This window comes from Gossypium hirsutum, chromosome A08 (genome assembly GCF_007990345.1).
Source record: "Gossypium hirsutum isolate 1008001.06 chromosome A08, Gossypium_hirsutum_v2.1, whole genome shotgun sequence".
Taxonomy (NCBI): domain Eukaryota; kingdom Viridiplantae; phylum Streptophyta; class Magnoliopsida; order Malvales; family Malvaceae; genus Gossypium; species Gossypium hirsutum.
The window spans coordinates 46,955,692-46,976,991 of record NC_053431.1 but is presented as its reverse complement, the minus strand read 5'-3'; the positions used below and the strand labels follow the sequence as shown (position 1 = coordinate 46,976,991).

Sequence of the window (21,300 nt, the reverse complement as noted above, 5' to 3'; positions counted from 1 at the left end):
AATTTAAATGCTTCAATGAAACACAATTATCCCAATTCTCAACACTCCCATAAAAATTGAAGTGCTCTAATTACATTCAATTTATCAAGATACACTAATTATAATGATTGCCTTTACATGCTTGACATGCTGCATGTAATTGAAAGCAATTATACTTTAATGGCTTTCCAAAGCCACCCTTAATGCAAATATAAATCATTTTCCTAGCCTGTGAGCAGTATATGGGCAAACCTTGCCAAGAAAGAAAAAGAACTTACTAAAAATTCATGAAAGTAATACCACACCACTAAAATGTAAATGAAGATGAAACAATCTGCTGAAAAAAGCAGGTTCATGAATTAAAACATCAGAGCATATTCCAGTTTTTTAACAACTCATCGGCCACAAATTTCCATTTGTAGCTTATTAATTCGAAATGTTCAAGAATAACCATTGAAACTAGCTACAGACAAGTTTTCCATGCCAAAGAAGCAATGCTTCACCTCCTTTCCAATATGTGATCACAGTCACAGAGGACCCGGGAAAGTACCATTCTCCCTCTGTTCATTCCACTTGTCAATCTGCATCAATTTCAGTAACATCCAGGATGTTAAAATGGGAAACATCAGTTTAATACAACCGCTTAAGTTATCTAAATTCCACTTCCTTTACAAGTAACTCTGGATACAAGCACTGGAGTTATTAAAGAAGAATCACAATAATGATAAAATGTGTAGAATGTAAATAGTGAAGACTGGGATCGTAATTACAGCCCACCAATAAGAGAGAGCACACATGAGGTAACAGATTACAGCATTAATAACTCCAGTGCCTAGGAATGTATATGAGATCAAAAGTCCTTCAATCTAGTCCACGTAAATCACGTACAAGTTTGATCATCCTATCTGTCTCTAAATGTGGACAACGATTGCCTAGGAATATATACGAGTTCAAAAGTCCTTCAATGAAGCTTTACTCTTTAGGATATGATAGTAGATAACAGGTCATAAACATTTTTTTTATATACTATGTAAATCAAAGGTAATCTTATCTGTCTAATATCTCGACAAAATTTACAAAGCTGTTCCTAAACTAATAACATGTTCAAGTAGACACTTCTTTCATATTTGTAATAAACATCATCAGCAAACTCAATGATAATCCTATCAATATGACGTATAGAAGAGCTTGTAGGATGCTAATATGCTACATCACTTCTGATGGTGAGAAGGAAAAAATAACAGAAGTTTATATTCCCAACATAAACACAATAAAGGGCACACCTGGTGAGCAATAAAAACACCTGTAATTTACTTATGCCCTTACTGTCAGAGCTTAAGTTATTTCCTTAAATAAACATATATGTATATGAATCAGTTGGTATCTGCAAATACTGAATATGTAACAAGCTTCATCAACAAAGACATGATGCATAGAAGGCATATTATCCTGTGAACGACAGAGCTTGGTACTACAAGCTAAAAGCAAAAAGGCAAACTCTGGTTTACTTATGATGATAAGAAAAACAAGGTATACTCACCCATTCACCAGGACAAAGAGAACGGTAGTATTTGGCAAATTTCTCACATTGATTAGACTCTTCACCCTTTGCAGCCAAGCACCTGCAATTTGCTTCTAAGATTGTTAAAAGAAAGACGTGGGGGCAAAAAAAATATTTGATAGTTCCATAACAAGCAGAATCTGAAATTTTACAAGCAGTGTACCTATGAAACTCAATGTAGCGGGTGAAACAATGTCTAGTTTGATTTGTTGTAGGGAAACGAAAGTCAGCTGGGGCTGTTTTCAGTTCAATCTGGGACAATATACAATGCAAAAGATGGTGTGGAAGAAATATCAGAGTTAATAGATGATAATTTGATGTGAATCAGTTACCAGTTCAAAGTGAAATTTTCCAATTATGACAGCCCAGAATCATGAAACCATTGGCAGGGGTTATAGATTAATCTTTCAAGGAAATTATACAGTAGAATAAATATAGAGACTCATAACATTAGAAGCCAATTGGCATGACTATGTATAAAGAATTAGTCACAGCCAACAGGCTTCCAAGAGAAACATACAAAAAAGATAATTGCAGTTCCAAAATCCGACAAAAGGGCATCTGAAAACCCTCACTGCAGAATCAAAGTGTCATCTAATTCATGGTTCACAAGTTGACGGAACATAATGGCAGCAGCCTCCAAAGTTGATTATGAGGAGTCTCAAGGCTGCTTGTAATACCCAAGACTTAAATTGGTAAGCGTATGATGACGAGATCTTAGAGTCTTATTTTGGGCTTCCCCTTATGTGGTTGGGTTTTTATTATAGTTTAGGTATTATTGTTTTAATCAAGTTTGTTAATTTGTTAACCGGTTAGTTTCCTAATTAGAGTCTCAAGCATCGGTTAAAATCCTAAATGCACTAGAAGTGGTAGTTCTTATTTTAGCATATTTAACCAGGACCAGGCGTGCTTGGATCCTACATGTAATCTTCTTTTATTGAATGGTAAACTTACTATAGGAAAATTTCCAGCATTACTATATTGTTGATTGTCAGATAAACACAACATTTGGAATGATTCCTAAGGTCAAAAGCCTATATGACATTTTCTTGTTATTTTGTTTCACTGTTTACATTTACAACTAGACCCAGATTAACCTCTTTAAACCCAAGAACAGTCATTTATCAAAACTCTACCACTTCCAGAACAAAATTGTGAATTTCCCCACCAAACCATCAATTAATCCTCACAGACAAGGTCCATAATACCAGAACAGCCTCTGAAAGGAAAGCTTTCCAACATCACAAATTCCTTAAACCATAGATAAACCAAAAAAATACATGAAAGTAACTTTATTAAGTTAAAAGTGGACAAACTAGTATTTGATTTTCCTTCTATACATTCCAACATAAAAAAAAAAGATATCAACTATAACTAAAAACACCTTATGTTGACATTGACTTTCTGCTTTTAAATATCTAATTTCTAATTTCCCTTTAGATAATACTTTCAGTGGTATAAATCCACTACAGTCATCCAGTGTTCTTTGACTAATTCAGGATTTATGTTTCTAATGCAATAAATCTTACTACAGTTAAGACTTTTACGGTTAACATATGCTGCCCTAATTAGAAGAATTGGATATCACCAGTGTCTACATTTCTTACGTTTGCAACACATTAATTCATAATGAATAAAAGGTGATGTTTGACTTTGATAATAAGTTAGATTTACTCTATATCTTATCATTCACTGAACAAGGGGCAAAATGGAGGTTTCAAGAGACAGGCTTCTGTATGAAATAAGTAGAGACCATTCAAGTCACCTTTCAAATTATATCCTAGTTTCATATTAAGCGGTGAATTAGTTATTCAAGAAAACTTCACGCCGAATCGCCGGTTTCCTAAAATTATTCCCTCTTCATGATAGATAAAGAGATTCAAGCGGCTAGACTACAATGATCAACAATCTGACATAAAATGTGAAACATAGAAAGACTGTAATATTCTGATTCAATAAACAAATTTTACGAGGAATGCGGAACCTAACGCAATTCTCATCAATGGGGTTTGAGTCCTTGATTTAAACAACCCTTACATTAAGGCACCAAATTTCTAGAGCATTCAGCTTAAAAGTTTATGGGACATACGCATTAAAAGTACCTTCTTTTTTCTTTTTCTTTTTTTTGCCTAAAGCAATAAACTTTCACATTCTTCATATCAAATGACTTCTACAATTCATAGTATTCCACTTCTTGTTCAAGCATTGGCAAGGAATGAGAACATTCACAAATAAAACCTAGAAAATTTATAACAGAGTATTGAAAAATCAAAAGAAGTGACCGATATTAAATTAAATATATTACGAAACAGTGAATAAATTTTTGATCGATCAAGGGAATCGTTAATCAAATTTTGGTTTCTGGAATTTTTTTGGAAAATAGACGGAGAAGCGGGGAAAAAAATAAAGAAAGAAGAAGAAGGTTACCGCGTCTGCCATGACTGATCCGATGAACGAGCAAAGAAGCGAAACCAGATTTTGATCTTTGATGGGCGACTTTAAAATAGGCTTAAAAAACAGTGACCAGTTATTTCTCTCCGGTTCGTTCCATTACCAATAAAAACACGCCACGTTATCAAATAAATACCTATACTGAAATAAATAGGTTAAAATACCTAGAACATCACTGTAATATAAGGACTACATCAAATTAGTTCCTCTATTCTTAAATAGATCAATTTAGTCCCTATACTATTTAAAATAATCAAATAAGTCCAAATTGTAATAAAGTTAACATTTTATGTATAAATATGTCTTAAAAGTATTTTTTACTCAATTGGAATTCAATTCTAAAAACATATTTTATTTATAAAACCATAAAAACTTTAAAAATATTAACTATGTTAAACAATAAATGTTATTTTTTAAATGGTAAATGCTAATTCTATTCCAATTTGGCCTTATTTGATTCTTTTTAATAACACATAGATTAAATTGATCTATTTAATAGTAGAGGGACTAATTTAATTAGATCCCTACAATAGAGAGACCTCTTAGTACAATTTACAGAAATAAATATCTTTGCTAGGTTTGATTTGAGTGTGAAATCCACGCATTGATGTTGATTTAGGTTTCTAATAAATTGAAAAATTAAATACCTAAAAGTTAATATTAAGTTTTTATTATTAAATTTTACAAGTGAATATATATTAAAAAAATTATTTATATATGAATAAAATCACGTATTAAATGTAGTTATGTTTTTTGATAATATAACAGGCCTATTTTACCTAAGGCCCAATAAGACCCAAAATACATCAAAAAAATTACAAAGAAAAACAAAAACAGTCCAATTACAAGGCCCAAATGCCCCAAACCCGAATGGCCCAAAACTTAAAAAAAACTAGCCCAAAATCTTAAAAATTTTCAGAAAAAAAACCCTAGGTGCGGCACACCTAAGTCTACCTAGCCTACCACCGCCACTGTCACACTGCCTCTGCCACCCTTGCTCCACTGCCCCAATTGCACCTGCAGAGAAGCAAAAAAGAAATAATAAGTAGCAATGTAAACAAGTTGCAAGTTGGCTATAAAAAAGCCTCAAGCAAAATGTAACTTTTTTTTATAGAGATTAAATCAAAACACACAATAAATTGAATGCAAAAATACAAAAAGATTCAAAAACAGAATCAATCAAAAGAATACAAAGGTAGCTTTTTATCTTTTTTTTTTTGCTTTTTTATTTTTGTTTTCATTTCAAAAAAGGTAACACATAAAAAAGGAAAAAACATACCCGATTTTAGCCTTTGGAATCGAAAGGTTCCCTTTCTTTTTGGCCATCTCTGGCCATTTTTTTCTAAAAAAGGGACCCCAAATCCGGAATCAGGGGACTGAGAGGAGTAAACAGGTTTTTTTTTTTTAAATTTTTATGGCCATTGCGGATGATGCCACCTTCACCGGTGGTCAGTGGCCAGGGTGGCGACCAATGGCCGGAGCCATGGCCAAAAATGGGGCTGGTTGAGAGAATAGGGGTGAACTTTTTTTGATTTTTTTAAAAAAACAAGGGTGAAATGAATTTTTTTAAAAAAAATTGACTTAAATAGGGGTTTCAAAACGACGTCGTTTTAGCCTATTTTCCCAGACACCAAAACGGAGTCGTTTTAACACAACCTGAGAGCTAGGATCAGCGTTTTTTTTAGCGGAAGGGTTATTTTCGCTTTTTTGACCAATTTCAATTTAATCCTATACTTTGTTTTTCTTTTAATTTTACCCCATAATTTTATTTTTATTTCAATTTGGTCTTCGGACGAATGGTGCCGTTTTAAGGACGCAGAAAAATTCCCCATTTAGTCCATTGTCCCTTACGCGTGTTTTATTTTAGTCCTAATTTTAACCCTTCTTTTTTAAATTTGTCCAATTAAATTTATCTTTTTTCAAATTTTTATTTTTTTAATATTTTTGCTCCTTTATCTTAGTATTTCATTTAGTATTTCATTTAAATATATATATTAATTTCATTCTAGATTCTAATTTATTCCTCGGTAATTTATTTTCAATCTTTTATATTTTTTATTATTTACGTATTTATTTGTTCACTTCCTCTTTTACGATTTATGCCTTTAACTTTATTTTAAATTCCAATTTTATCCTTTATTTTTTTATTTCAATTGTTTATTTTTATTATTTTATTTCTTTAATTATTTCTTTGCCCTTATCTTCTTTTCGTGATGTTCATATTTTCATCGTATTATAGATTTTATTATTGTTATTATTATTGTTATATTTTATTATTTTTCACATTTTTAAATATTTAAACTTAACATTATTTATATCTATTTTACTTATTTATTTATTATTCTATATGCTTTATATACATATTAAAGTTTGTAAAGTTAATATTTTCTTTATAAATATTTGTTGATTCGTGTATTTTCTTACTACTAACATTTACTTATTTATCCATTTGTTTATCATTTGTTTCCTTTATATATATATATATATATAGTTTCATTGTTCAATTCATTTTTTAAACATTTTTATGTTATGTTTGTTTGTTTTATATCATGCATTTCCGTTTTATTGCTTTACTTATTTATCGAGACTTGTTTACCGTTATTGTATTCATCTTTGTAATTATATCATTGTTATTATAATATTTTATTGTATATTGTATATCATTTTAAATATTACATAAATTTTTATCCAAATACGCAAAAAATGAAAATTTCAAAACAATGCAATATTTCACATTTGGGAGATTCGAGAAATCGTACACTAATTTACGGGGTTTCGATTTTCTTGTTTAACTCAAATAACCGAATATTCTTTCAAAATTAAAATGCATAAGATTTCAAATAAAAAATTAAAAGGCAAGCTTATTCTTGAGGTTTAAATGTTGCGTCTTAACTTACGGGATGTGACATTTTGTTATCTCGAGACGAGAGGGTCTTTAATGCTCGTTTCAATTTACTCAAGTATTTTTTTAAATCAATATTAATAAAAAAGGGATCGTATTTTAAATTCTTTCCGAGTTTTCAACTTTCAACATTAAGACATTAATTAATCAATTAGGTACCAATTTTAGACGTTACGAGGGTGCTAATCATTCCTCGCACGTAACCGACTCCCGAACCCGTTTTCTCGAATTTTGTAGATCAAAATCGTTGTTTGAGTAAATCAAAACATTTTATTAAAAAGATTAAATTACGATGTGATCCGATTGCACCTCATAAAAAAAGGATTAGTGACTACTCCCATTTTTCATTTTCATTTTCAAAATAGAAAGTCGACCCTCTTTCAAAAATGGGTTCGACAGACAAAATTAAATTTTGATTTAAAAAAATATTTCTCTTAAATTTAATCTTATTAATATGAGATATATTATTTTATTTTATATAGATAAGGCATATTGCACTTTCAAAAAAAAATGTAATTTTGAATTTTGGAGACAACATTTATAGAAAGGGCAGCCACATATCCCTAAAAAGATTAATATTTATTAATCATAAAACGAATATGAAAGAAACCTTGGTTATACCAAAAATATATAAAATTTTGGATATCTGACTTTTTAATAAATAAAAAATAGATAATTTACTTCAAATATACTTTTTGAAGTAATATCAACTTAACATTTTTAATATTAAGTGATAAATAACAATTTATTTTTTCTGAAATTAGGGTATTCACTGTGAGTCATAGTGACTAATCATTTCACCATGAACTATCTAAAAAGGTAAACGGTTGGCCATAAAATACGTTCTACTCCCATGTGCAGGGATAAAATAACTATCTACATACTTATCTTAATCAACACTTTTTTAAAGAAAATTTTGTAGTAATTAAAAGCCAATAGGAATATCAAATACATTTAAAAAAATTTAATATTAAAAAATTTTGTTTTATTAAGATGAAGATTTTTAGTAATTTATTAAATACACCCTTAATTATAAAAGTTACTTAAATTTTTTAACAAAATATAATATTTATGTGGAGTATTTAAATAAAGCAACTAAATTTCAAATGCTTAAAGAACAAATCCAAAACATATTAGAATTTATTTACAAATACTTTACCACATCATCTATAATTTTATTGTTAAATAAATTTTTGAGAAATATATTTTCAATATAATGATTTTTTTTTCTCTTTCACTCAGATTGTGAATATACATAATCTATTGTTAAAACTATTGTGCACAAATTTTTTTACCATTAAAGTGTAATTTAATATATGGAAATTCTATTATAGAATATGAGTGTGTAAATTATATATTTAGAATATATATATTAATTTAAAACAATATATAATAAATAATGAAATATATAACTTAAAACTAATTAATAATAACATATGAAATATATACAAAATTAAAATAAAAGAATAGATTAAATTGCGAGCGAAATGAAATTTAAACATGTAAATACATCATATTAAGAATACTAAATACATTACACTTGTTTATCATAGTGTAATAGAGTATACATAATAAAATTCAAATGTAAATATTGTAATAAATAAAGTTTTGGTTTAATGGTAAATATTTTATTAATGTAGATAACACAAGTTTAAATCCAATCACATGTAATTTTTTTATTAGATTTTTTAAAAAAATAAAAAGATAAAAATACCCTCGAATAATATAATTTATTTTAATTATAAAAATACATTTTTGTAATAATAATATCCAGAGTGTGTGGGAATGGTTTACCTGGGTTTTCAATCTGGGAACAAATGATCAGTGTCGATTATTTTGCTGTGGGCTTTGGCTTATCTGGTCAAACAGGAACCAGTTGTTATATGAAAGTAAAAACAGAACAAGCAGAGAGATCTCAAGACAAATAATCAGTTATATCTCAGAGTTGCAAGGATTAGAAGAGAAACTACTTATCTCTGATACAGGAAGGGTTTTAGTCATGAAGATCAAAGGATGTGCGTAGTCATTTTTTTTGATGCAGCTTTTGACAAACAACTTTCCAGATCCGCCTCGGGGCTGATAGTTCGAGACATGCGAGGGGATATTTTAGCATCAAAATCGGTCATCCACTCTAATGTTGCTTCACCATTTGCAGCGGAAGCGCATGCAGGAGTACAAGCAGTAAGGTTGGGGATTTTAATGGGTCTTAATGTATGCGATATAACTGGAGATTCAAGAACTATTATCAAAAAATGCCAGAGTACAGACAGAGATAAATCGATTATTGGAGCAATAATAAGAGACATTCAAGATATGAAACATTTCTTTCAAAAACTAAGTTTTCACCACATCCCAAAGACAGAAAACATCTTTGCTCATGTGATTGCAAATGAAGCGTTAAAAGTAAATGAAGGCCATTACCTAGAGGGAGGTGTTCCAGAACATGTTCGACGAACAATGGAAAGGATAAGGCCACGGGCTCCAGACTGATGAAAAGAAATGGTCATTTGGAAACGTGTAGTAGAAGGCTAGAAGATTTTATGAGATTTGAAGGGTTCTGCGTTCAAGAGCTGTGACGTTTCAGTGAAAAGACAAGCCATTAATGGGATACAGCTGTTTTCTTATCGACTGGAAATATCTAGGGTAGGTTTCTTTTTTCCAATTTTATTTTATTCGGTCATCTTTGTTGAAGGCTGTTAGGAGTATAGTTTTCTAGGCCTGTTTTAATTCTTTTACTTTCTATGTTTTTTTATGCATGTTCCTTGGGCCCAAGTCCAAGTGAAAGGCAAACTTTGTTTGATTCAATTTTCTATTAATCCAGTCGATCTTTTCAAAAAAAAAAAGAAGAAGACATTTTTGTAATTTCTTTAACCTTATTAATACCCTGTAACACCCCTCACCCGTATCCAACTCCGGGACAGGGCATTCACAAACATACAAAATAATGTCACCAAATTTTGCCCAAAATCAAAACTTTTCAAACACGTGCATATCGTCCGTTATATAGGCCTTCGAGGCCTAAAATATACATCGAGGCGATTCAGGACAAAACTGAAAACATTTGATAAACTTTGGACAACTTAATAAATTTTCTTGCTTTGGAAAGTCACACGCCCGTTTGGGTGGGGCCGTGTGGGTGGGGCCGTGTGGTCACACACGCCCGTGTGGCTTGGGACACGCCCGTGTCCTCAGCCCGTGTAACTCTCTGTTTATGACGTCAGTAAAATAATTTATACCACACGGCCAGGCCACACGCCCGTGTACTAGGCCGTGTCCTCCACACGGTTGAGACACATGGTCGTGTCCCTGTTCGTGTAGCTAACACCTAGGCTATTTTCTAAGCATTATGTTGACCTTATTTTTCCCCATACTTTCACACCTCATAAGAACAAATTATAACATCAATTTAATGTTTAATTAACCTTTGGTGAAATTCAATTAAATAATTTGCATGTTGTCATACATGTGTTTATTACCCAACACTTAATCTCTACACATTCAACAATTGTCCATGTTCAATCATTATTATCTTACTACCATGCCACACATTCACTCCATGGCCATGATCATCTCGAATGGTCCTGGGGCATTCATCATGTACATGTGCCATATACTTCTCATACATAGTGAACAATCATAATCACATAACCACATCAGAAGACATTAACACATACCATGGACAAATAGGCTTACAAGCCAAAATCATTATAAGCCACATCTCATGGCTATAAACAATGAATTAATATAAGCCAACATCTTGGCCGAAACATAAAAACACATATCAATAATTAATTCCCTATACATGCCACTCACTTGAAGAAAATAAGTTTCAACAATACTCCAAAGATGGTAGCTTGATAGTGTGAGGTTGCCTCTGATGATCTCCAACCCCGAGCCGACCTGAGGACACTAGAAGAAATGGAAGGGGGAGTAAGCTTTATGCTTAGTAAGTCCATACTAAAAAAATAAGCATTATAAAAACATGTTTCCTTAGGTAAAATAACTATAATTACACTTTTATTCATATTCTGGTCAAGCTGTCTACTTGAGTCATAGTTGATAAATCATTTATCTCTCGAGCTACAAGACTCTAAATTAAGATCTGTCAATTTTTCCTGAAACTAGACTCATATATATTCTTACCATAAAATTTCCAGAATATTTGGTCTAGCCAATAAATACAGTTTATTCTTTAAACTCTCACCTGTTTTGCTGTCTGATAGCTTCGACCTCTATCTACTAAAAATCAAATATCTCATAGTACGAGACTAGGATAATTTTCATATCTCATTCTCTTGAAAATAGACTCATTAGAGATTTCATTCATATGAATTTTAACACATAATTATTTTTTTACAATTTCTAGTGATTTTCCAAAGTTAAGACATGGTAGTCTAGAATCATTTCGACTCTGTCTCACAAGAATTCAAATATCTCATAATAAAAAATTATTTTGCTTACATTGTTTCCTTTATGTGAAACTAAACTCATTAAGCTTTAATTTCATATATTATTCAGCCTCTAATTCAACTTCCACCATTTATGGTGATTTTTCAAAGTTGGGCTACTACTACTATTCAACACTATTTCGGTGCAAAAATCACAATAGATATCATAATTTCATTGTCAAATTGATCATGGACTCATTATTTCATAAATCCCATATTCAATTACACAACGTAAGTTAACATGATATTGCAATGCAATTCATAATCATAAGCATGAGCATGGTTCATCTTTCAAATCTTTTCACTTGTTCATCATGTATACACATACATATGCATGAATTCGCTTACTCATATCACATTTCAATAAGGCATCACTTATGAGTATAATGTACGTACCTATACATATCCATAGCATATCAATTAACTTTGCCTTTATCACCACGCCCATCTCGGGACTTTCATCGCATTATTCATTATAATACTCGTTGAATTTCTCAGAAATCTCGATGGATAATCCATTTACCGTCAAGTTATACAAGTGGTCATCTCAAGTACGCACTCCCACGAACCTTACATCTTATGGCGGGATTACTAGTCCAGGCTAAATTCCTTGTAACGACAAGCACTCTCAATGAGCTCGGATCTGAATTACCAGTCCAGGTTAAATTCAGACCCTAATTGGATTACCCGTCTGGGCTAAATCCTTATGCACACATATTCTTCGGGAGGCTCGATCACTCAAGGAACACCCATCCGGGCTAGATCCTTTCTATATTTGAGATCAACAGATTACCCGTCCAGGCTAAATCCTTTTCTACAACATATGCAGGATCTCAAGTCATGTAAGCCATGGTTTATCCGTCGAATTTCCCTTTTCATTCAATCGGGATTTTTCTCTTTTCATCAAGTATCTCATTATGCATAGCTGATAATGCAATGTACATCCAATTCAACACATTTCCATATTTATTTAGACATTAGTCCATGAAATAAACATGGTATTGCATACAATTTTATTTAGGCATTTGTTACAATATATAATCTTTATATCAACTAAATAAATATCCATCACACAATGCAAACACATCAATTTAAGTTCAAGTATGAACAATAATATCATTGCATTATCATTGACATATGAACTTACCTCGGTTTCGAGTACGACTATTTATTTCGAGTTTGTGCTTAACCTTGTTCAACCTCATTCTAAGCTCGAATCTTGTTTTCCTTGATCTATAATATCACGTTTAGCCTAATAATTAGTCACATTATTCATATGGGTCCAAAAATCATATTTTTACAAATTTTCATTTTGACCCCTAAACTTTCACATATTTACACTTTTACCCCAATGCTCTTAAAATGATTTTTATTCAATTTCCTTGCATTTCAAGTCTAGAAGAATCATTTTCATAACTATGGTAGCCCTAATTTCCACTAAATCACCCTTTTATGACCAATTTTACAATTTTTACAAAATAGTCCTTTCGAACGTTTTCATCAAAAACCGCTTAGTAAAAGTCGTTTATTACACACCGAGCTTTCATATTCTACCATTAAACATCAAAATACATGCATATAATTCATGGCTAAATTTTTAAACACAAACCCTAGCTCAAATAAATGGTAGAAATAGCTAGAACATGTTACCGGGACTTCAAAAATGTATAGAACATTAAAAACGGAGCTCGAAATCACTTACTATTGAGCTTGCAAGCTTGGCCAAACCCTAACCATGGCTGCTCTTGGTAGATTCGGCTGAAGAAAGAAGAAAGGGACACATTTGGGTTTTAAAATTTATCTTTTAATTCATTTTACCCCTAAATGACCAAAATGCCCTTTTTACTATTCTTTCAAATTTTACCCAACCAAGGCCATTTTTGTCCAAAAAGTTATACAATGGTCTAATTACCATTTAAGGACCTCCCATTTAAAATTTCATAACAATTTGACACCTCTAACATGTAGAACTCAACTTTTGTACTTTTTACGATTTAGTCCTTTGGAGCAAATTGAGTGCCCAAACGTCGAAATTTTCGAACGAAATTTTCACGAAATCATTCTGTGAAATCTTTGACCATAAAAATATAATAAAAATAAATTTTCTTATGTCAGATTTGTGGTCCCAAAACCACTGTTCCGACTAGGCCCAAAATCGGGATGTTACATACCCTATTAACTTGTGATACCAACTCGAATAGAGACTTAAATAATAATATAGATACATATGTATTAAATTTAGAGCCTACACAAAAATAAAAACAATCTTATCTGGATAGCATAATACATGTACATACTTTTAAAATTTATCAAGTCAAATTTGTATTTTTAAAAAATAATTTTATTTAATATTTTATAATTTTTTAAAAATATCGATTATATTAAAAAAGTATATATAAATAACTAATTTGAATTAATATTATCATTAGTTTGTATTTCTGTACCATGGTTGTAAATATTAAAATTATATTTTTTTTATAAAAATTAGTTTTTGTTTATAATTTTTAATGAATTTCTTAAAAAAATAATTAATAAATTAAATACTTAATATAATTACAAAAATATTTAAATTAGAATCAATTATATTAATGTTATTTAATTTTACAAATATGTAATATTAAAATAGTAAAAAATTCATTATGATTTCAATATTATATTAATATATTATAATATAAATAATATTATTAATAATTTCTTACAGGTCATAAATTCTGTAGTTATTGACTAAGTTATAAATTCTGAAATTTTTATGATAAAAAGATATTTGAGTCTAGTTTCAATAACATCAAGTGAATCTTAACCTTGAATTCTGTAACTCAAAATATAAATAATTTAGTGACTATAACTCAAGTGAACAACTTTGATATGAACACATAAGTAAATAGTGGAATTATAGATAATGTTACATATAAGCATGTTATATACTAAAACCTAAAGATTCTAACAAATATATGCATAAAGGATGTGGAATGGAGGGGGGGAGGAAATATATATATATATATATATAGTAGATGAACTTGAAATGTTTCAAAATGGTTGTACGTGATGGAATGATTAATACATGTGAGTATGTTTAAACGAATTTATAAAATAATAAGTGAATAATTGTTAATTGATGTGATATTGAATTCTTTGTTAAAATTTTATGAATAATTAAATTAATTGACATAATTTAGAAATAAATATGGAATATACATAAAGTGAGTAAACTAATTTTGTAAGTGCAAGTTCTCAAATGGTCTTATTTGTAAAATTTTAATATTTGTGTTAATTTTATAAACTTTGTTATCTTTAATTGAATATCATGTTTTTATGAGAACTTGAGATTAGAAATAGATGTAAGTGGATGATATATAAAATGAAGTGGCAATTATGACATCTGAACACGATTCAAGTAATGATATAAAATAAATATATAAATAAAAGCGTGAAACTTGTAGGAAAATGGAGATGACGTCACGATGACAAGTTCACCATGTCACGACGTGAAAACCCCAATGTCGCGATGATAGTTCAAAATTTTTTATAAACTTTACAATTTGGCCTTTGATCAATTGTAGATGTTTTAATGAACTCCTTTAACTCATAATTAGTTCTATTGTAAATTTAATTATTACTACAATTAGTTAATGATCTACATTAATTAAATAATATGATAAATTGATCTGAAATTTTTAGTAGCTTCGGCAACGAATGTGACATCCTGATGCCTTGACTCGGCGATCGGGTCGGGTATGTGAGTGTTACACTGGAAGGGGCCCCGACCCCTCCTAAAATGAAAATTTTTCCATTTAGGCCCTTTATAATTTATAAAATTTTAAATTAATAATGATAAAATTGTACTTTGGCCCCCTAAAATGATACAAATTTGATCTAATCCTATAAAAATTATAAAGATATAAGCTATTAAAATGACGAAATTGGTTTTTTTACTATCATAAAAATATATAATTTAATTCTGCCTCAAAAAATTTCTAAATTCGCCCTTACCCCCTTAGCCTTATTTCTAGATCCACCACTGAAAAAGGCTCATTGACTGTTAACTTTAACTATTGACCGTTAAAGTTTATCGCCCTAATTTTTTTTAGTTAAATCCACCATGTGTCACAACCATGGTGTGACATGTGGCAAAAAAAGGACAAAAAAATAAAAATTATAAAAATTATTAAATTTTAATAAAAATATTAAAAATTAGAAAAAAATTAGAAAAAATTTTATAAAAATTGTAAAAAAAATTAAAAATTGTAAACTTTCTATAAAAGTCATTAAAAATTATAAAATATATGGAAATATAGAAAACAATTATAAAATTTTATAAAGTTATAAGAAAATTGTAAAAAATGTAAAGAAATATAAAATTCGTAAAAATAATTATAAAAATTATCGTACCAAAAGAAGAATTTTATAATTTTTCTATAACTTTAACAGCTGAACGGTCAGCCGTTAAAGTTAACGATCAAATGGCATTTTTTAGTGGCGGATCCAAAAATACGACTTAGGGAGAGCAATGGTGAAGTAAGAAAAATTGTTTTTTTTGGGGGGGGGGGAGTAGAATTAAACTATATATTTTATGATAGTAAAAATACAAATTTTCTATTTTACTAGCCTATATCTTTATAATTTTTAGAGGATTAAATCAAATTTTTATCATTTGGGGTGTAAAGTGCCAATTTTACTATTACTAATTTAAAATTTTATAAATTATAAAGGGCTTAAATGAAAATTTTTTCATTTTAGGGGGCTGGCAGGGACTCACCTCTAAACTTTTTGATGTATTTTGACAATTTTAGTACCCAATTGAGTGCAATAAAAATAGCAAGGGCTTAATTGGTTTTTTATGAAAAAGTTTGAAGACCTTTTTTTATGCATTCTGGTAATTCAAGTACCCAATTGAGTGAAAAAAAAAGAAATAGGGGCTTAGTTACTTTTTTTAAAAAAGTTTGAGGCCTTTTTGATGCATTTTGAAAGTTCAAGTATCCAATTGAATGCAAAAAAAAGAGTAGGGGCTTAATTGCTTTTTTTAAAAAAGTTCGAGGACTTTTTACATCCTTAAACCATTTTAATATAATATTAAAAGTTAATTCAATTAAATGAAATCTTTAAATAAAGAGATAAATTTATTTAAAAGCAACTTTATATTTAACATATAGAAAATTTATGAAGGAAAATTTTAACAAAGGTATAAAATATCTTTAAAAAATTAAAAGATAAAGAATACAAGAGTAATTTACCCAAATTGTAAATACATGCTTCAAATATAAAGTGTCATGTGTCAAAAAAAATTGTAATATAAACATGACTATTATTTTTTAAAACTGTAATATATATCTGAGGAGGGATCTACGTACACCGGTGTAAAACTACATAAGTTTTACACCATTCTGTAACTTTTTTTATGATTAATTTTTTAACAATCTATCGGTTGAATTTATCAATATATTTGTATTTGTCATGCATGAAAAATTTTGAATCGATCCAATATCTCTATCATATTGTTTTAAAATATTGTCTATATTAATATATATTTAACCGTTGAATTTTTTTTTTGCTTAAAATGAATAGTTAAAAAGTTTTAATTTATGCCAAACTTGACATGCATAATTTATATGAATGAAACATGAAAATATGACAGTTAGGTTGTTAACAAATTAATCGTATAAAAAGTTATAGAATGGTGTTAAACCACTTAAGTTTTTACGATATAATTAATAATTTAAGAATCCAACTGTTGAATTATTCAATATATTTCTACTTGTTATGCATGTAAATTTTTTAATCGATTCGACATCTCTATCATATCAATCTAAAATATTGTTTACATTAATATATATTTAACAATTGAATTTTTTTTACATAAAATAAATAGTTTTGGAATTTTAATTTATGACAAACTTGACATGCATAATCTACATGAATGGAACTAATGGAGCATGAAATAAGACAGTTGAATTTTTAAAATATTAGTTGTATAAAAAGTTATGAAAAGATATAAAATTCCTTAAGTTTTTACACCAGTCTAAGTGGATCCCTCCCATATATATTCAAGAAATCAATATTTTCGGTCAAAAAGATGGAAATCAATATTGATATTCTTCCTAAGGTTAACAATCCCACTTGTATGCAATAGTTTCGTCCTATTAGCTTATGTGCGGTTCTGTATAAGCTCATTTCTAAGGTACTAGTTAATCGGTTTCAGGCAGTCTTGCATCTTTGTGTGTGGATGAGGCTCATAGTGTCTTTGTTCTAGGTCGCTTGATTACAGACAACATTATACCAACTTATGAGATTGTTAATTCTTTCCGCCGTAAGAGGAGAGGCAAAAAGGGGCACTTTGCTTTTAAGTTACATATGAGTAAGGCTTACGATAGAATCGAGTGGGATTTTTTGGAACTTATGATGGTGCGAATAGGGTTTTCCAGATGTTGGATGGATTTGCTTCTTCACTGTGTTTGCTCTGTTATGTACCCTATTGTTTTGAATGGTGAGGTAGGCCGCACTTTCTCCCCAAGGCGAGAACTTAGACAGGGTGATCCCCTCAGCCCGTATCTTTTTCTTATTTGTCGTGAGGGTTGTCTTCTTTGATACGCCAGGCGATTGGGGATAATTTGGTCCATGGGGCAAAAATTAGTTGACGTGGACCTCAAGTATCGTATCTATTGTTTGTGGATGATTGTATCCTTTTTGGAGAGGCCACAATTGGTAGGGATCAAATTCTAAAATAGATTTTGGCGAAGTATAAACTGTGTTCGGGGCAATGTGTCAATTTTGACAAGTCATCTATCCTATTCAGTTCCAATGTTCATGAGTCTACTATGGAATTAGTAGCCACTTGTTTGGGGGTTCGAATCTCTACAGAACCAGAGTGTTATTTGGGACTTCCTAATATGGTGGGTCATAATAGGAAGAGGGCTTTTCAGGTTTTGAAAGACCGTCTGCAATCTTAGATTGAAAGTTAGTGTATTCGGCCTATTTCTCAAGGTGGGAAGGAAGTTTTCATTAAAAGTGTGTTACAACCTATTCCTACATTTGTCATGTCTTGTTTTTTTAATGTCGAGTTCTCTTTACTCTAATATGAAAAATATTATTAATCGATTTTGGTGGAAAAGTACTAATGACGTGAAAGGATATCTTGGTGGACTTAGTCCAAGTTGTACGAACAAAAATTGAAAGGTGGATTGGGTTTTCGTGCATTGGAAAACATCCTACCTCGTTGTTGGCACAAGCTATAAAGGCAAAATATTATCCCGATTGTGATTTTCTGCATGCATTGCTTGGAACTTACCCTTCTTACTTTTGGGAAAGCATTTGGGTCGTGAAAGGGTTGTTGCATCTGGGTTTCGGTTGGCATGTGGGAGATGGCGCTGGTATTCGAGTTTGGGATGATGTGTGGATCCCTGATTTACTTGGTCGGTATTTACATCGTATAGGAGTTAGTTCGTTGGTCCTATTTGTTTTAGAATTCATCAATTCAACTACTCGACAATGGCAGATCGGGTGTTGTATATACCACTTTCTTGGGTTGCCCATGCTAACTCTGTGATGTGAGGGTCTGAGCCTTCAGGGGACTATTCTATGTGCAGTGGGTACCGGCTCTTTACTACATCAGACACTACTGAACATACATATTGTAACACCCTTTACTCGTACCCGAGACTGGGATAGGGTACGAGGCATTACCAGACAAACATACAAACATCCAACTAAAATACGAGCTATAAAATTTGATTTTTATTTCGGAACATTCATTCACATGCACATAGTCCCTTATTTGGGTCTACGAAGCCCAAAACACATTTTAGAAAGGTTTCGGGACTAAATCGAGAATTTTGGAAAGTTCTGGAAAACATAGAAATTTTTTTCTCATTAAACAGGGCCACACGCCCATGTGGACATAGGGGCACGCCCGTGTGCCAACAACACGCCCGTGTAATTAACTTAGGCTATTTCCCAAGCCTTTGTCACCTTACATGCATCTACATGATTTCAATAACATTCAACATTCTCTATTTTGATACAAATATATCATTTGTCTACCATCATGCATGTAATACACATTCTTACATTAACCAGAACTAGACATACCAGATCTTCTTCTCATTTTATACCAAGCCTAGACGTACCATCTATTCACAAACATAAAACAACATGCTTGACTAAGACATTCCACACCTATTTCATGTTTAACCATGGTATTACTTATTCTTACCATACACCTTTACATTAAGAATATGGTCACATCTATTGATCATAATCTATCCACCACATAAGCATGACATATCATACATTCGACCGTATCAGGACATCACCACGCACATATCATAAAGCAATAGATCAAGCATGCATAATCAATTAGACTTACAACCCAATAATCGAATATAAACCATATCACATGGCTATATACGATTTAACCATAATAAGTCAATACATTTGGCCAAATCATACTAACAACTAGCATACAGACTAAATCTCTATACATGCCACTGACTTGAAACATTTGAAGTTTATCGACACTTCACACTCTGATAGTGTGATGCTGCCTCTGACGATCTCCAACCCCGAGCTAACCTGCCAATACTAAAAAAAAATGGAGAAGGGCGTAAGCTTTACGCTTAGTAAGTCCATATGAAATTAATAAGGAATTTACTAACATGTTCCTAAGGTAAAACAACAATAATTACACTTTTAATCATATTCTGGTCAAGCTGTCTACTCAAGTCATAGTCGGTAATTTATTTATAATTCAAGATAAAGGACTCAAAATTAAGATCTGTTAATTTTCCCAGAAACTAGACTTACATAAATTCTTACCATAAAATATTCAGAATTTTTGGTTCAGCAAATTAGTACAGTTTATTCATTAAAGTTGCCCCTATTTAGCTGTCCAATAGTTCTGACCTCTCTTCACTAAAAATTATTTATCTCATAATAAGGAGCTTAGATAATACTCTCGTCCATCTTTATAGAAAGTAGACTCAATAATGATTTTAATCATATAAATTATAACTCACAATTATTTTTGTAAAATTTTTAGTGATTTTCTAAAGATAAGACAGGGGAGTCTGGAATCACTCCGACTCTGTCTCACAAGAACTCAAATATCTCATAATACAAAATTCTTTTGCTTACACCGTTTCTATATGTGAAACTACACTCATTAAGCTTTAATTTCATATATTATTTTGCCTTTAATTAGACTTTCACTATTTATGGTGATTTTTCAAATTCGAGCTACTGCTGCTATTCAACACTATTTAGGTGCAAAATCACAATAGCTATCATAAAATTCATTGTTACTTTATACTCATAGGCATGATTTAATATCATACATGTATCTTTCCACAAACCCTCATACTTTCATCAAATCATATAACATTACCTTTCATACATAATACACAAGGATATATATATCACCATGAATCATCATAGTCATACGAGCACATAATGGCAAATACATACCTTTGCTTTCTTGCACATATACATGCAAACGTACCTGAATCGAATCCAAATCAATCGTAATAACAATTCAATCACAATTTCAAATTCACCACAAATCATTATACAATTCAATTTCACACATGTATACATTCATCAATCACATCCAATTTTCATTCAATTCAAATATCACTACTTACCTCAATTTCATTTGATTTTTCTCTTCACATATATTTCCCCTATTAACATAACTCGGACTTTGGAGGATACACAGATCCAACCAAACACACCAGAGTGGTGGCCAACACCTCATCGAGTAGTTCAAAGCAAATAAGTGACGACCAACTCTTATCAGCTAAGCTGAAGCAAAGTGGCGACCAACGCCTCATCGAATCTGTCTGAAGCAAATGTGACACACCAAGTGTCTCATCGACTGAGGTCGAAGCATCCCTGAACTCTTCCTATCCTATGGCATGCCAACTATATCCACCCTAGCCCGACTAGTTAATAGGGTATTGGAATCACAT

The 21,300-nt window shown here is 30.8% G+C and overlaps 1 protein-coding gene and 1 long non-coding RNA gene across 3 annotated transcripts; both read right to left on the bottom strand.

The window, feature by feature from the left end:
- Positions 1-267: 267 nt before the first annotated feature.
- Positions 268-4,112, bottom strand: LOC107946670 (cytochrome c oxidase subunit 6b-2). The gene is made up of 4 exons (XM_016881094.2): positions 3,968-4,112; positions 1,704-1,792; positions 1,520-1,601; positions 268-560 (listed from the first exon to the last, which is right to left on the bottom strand). The coding sequence occupies exons 1-4, from the start codon at positions 3,977-3,979 to the stop codon at positions 507-509; spliced, it is 237 nt and encodes a 78-aa protein (XP_016736583.1). The 5' UTR covers positions 3,980-4,112; the 3' UTR covers positions 268-506.
- Positions 4,113-4,685: 573 nt separating this feature from the next.
- Positions 4,686-9,657, bottom strand: LOC107946677 (uncharacterized). 2 transcript variants are annotated; one of them, XR_005899742.1, is made up of 3 exons: positions 9,315-9,657; positions 5,271-9,117; positions 4,686-5,008 (listed from the first exon to the last, which is right to left on the bottom strand). It is a non-coding gene; the product is annotated as an uncharacterized lncRNA (long non-coding RNA). The 2 variants fall into 2 exon arrangements; XR_001696971.2 differs by having other exon boundaries at positions 8,688-9,117; positions 9,315-9,608.
- Positions 9,658-21,300: the final 11,643 nt, after the last annotated feature.

Excerpts from the sequence above, each read along its gene's own strand:
- LOC107946670 (XM_016881094.2), bottom strand. Across the intron at positions 1,602-1,703 it reads CGCTACATTGAGTTTCATAG|GTGCTTGGCTGCAAAGGGTG; the intron begins GTACACTGCTTG and ends AGCAAATTGCAG. Across the intron at positions 561-1,519 it reads CTCTTTGTCCTGGTGAATGG|ATTGACAAGTGGAATGAACA; the intron begins GTGAGTATACCT and ends AAATTGATGCAG.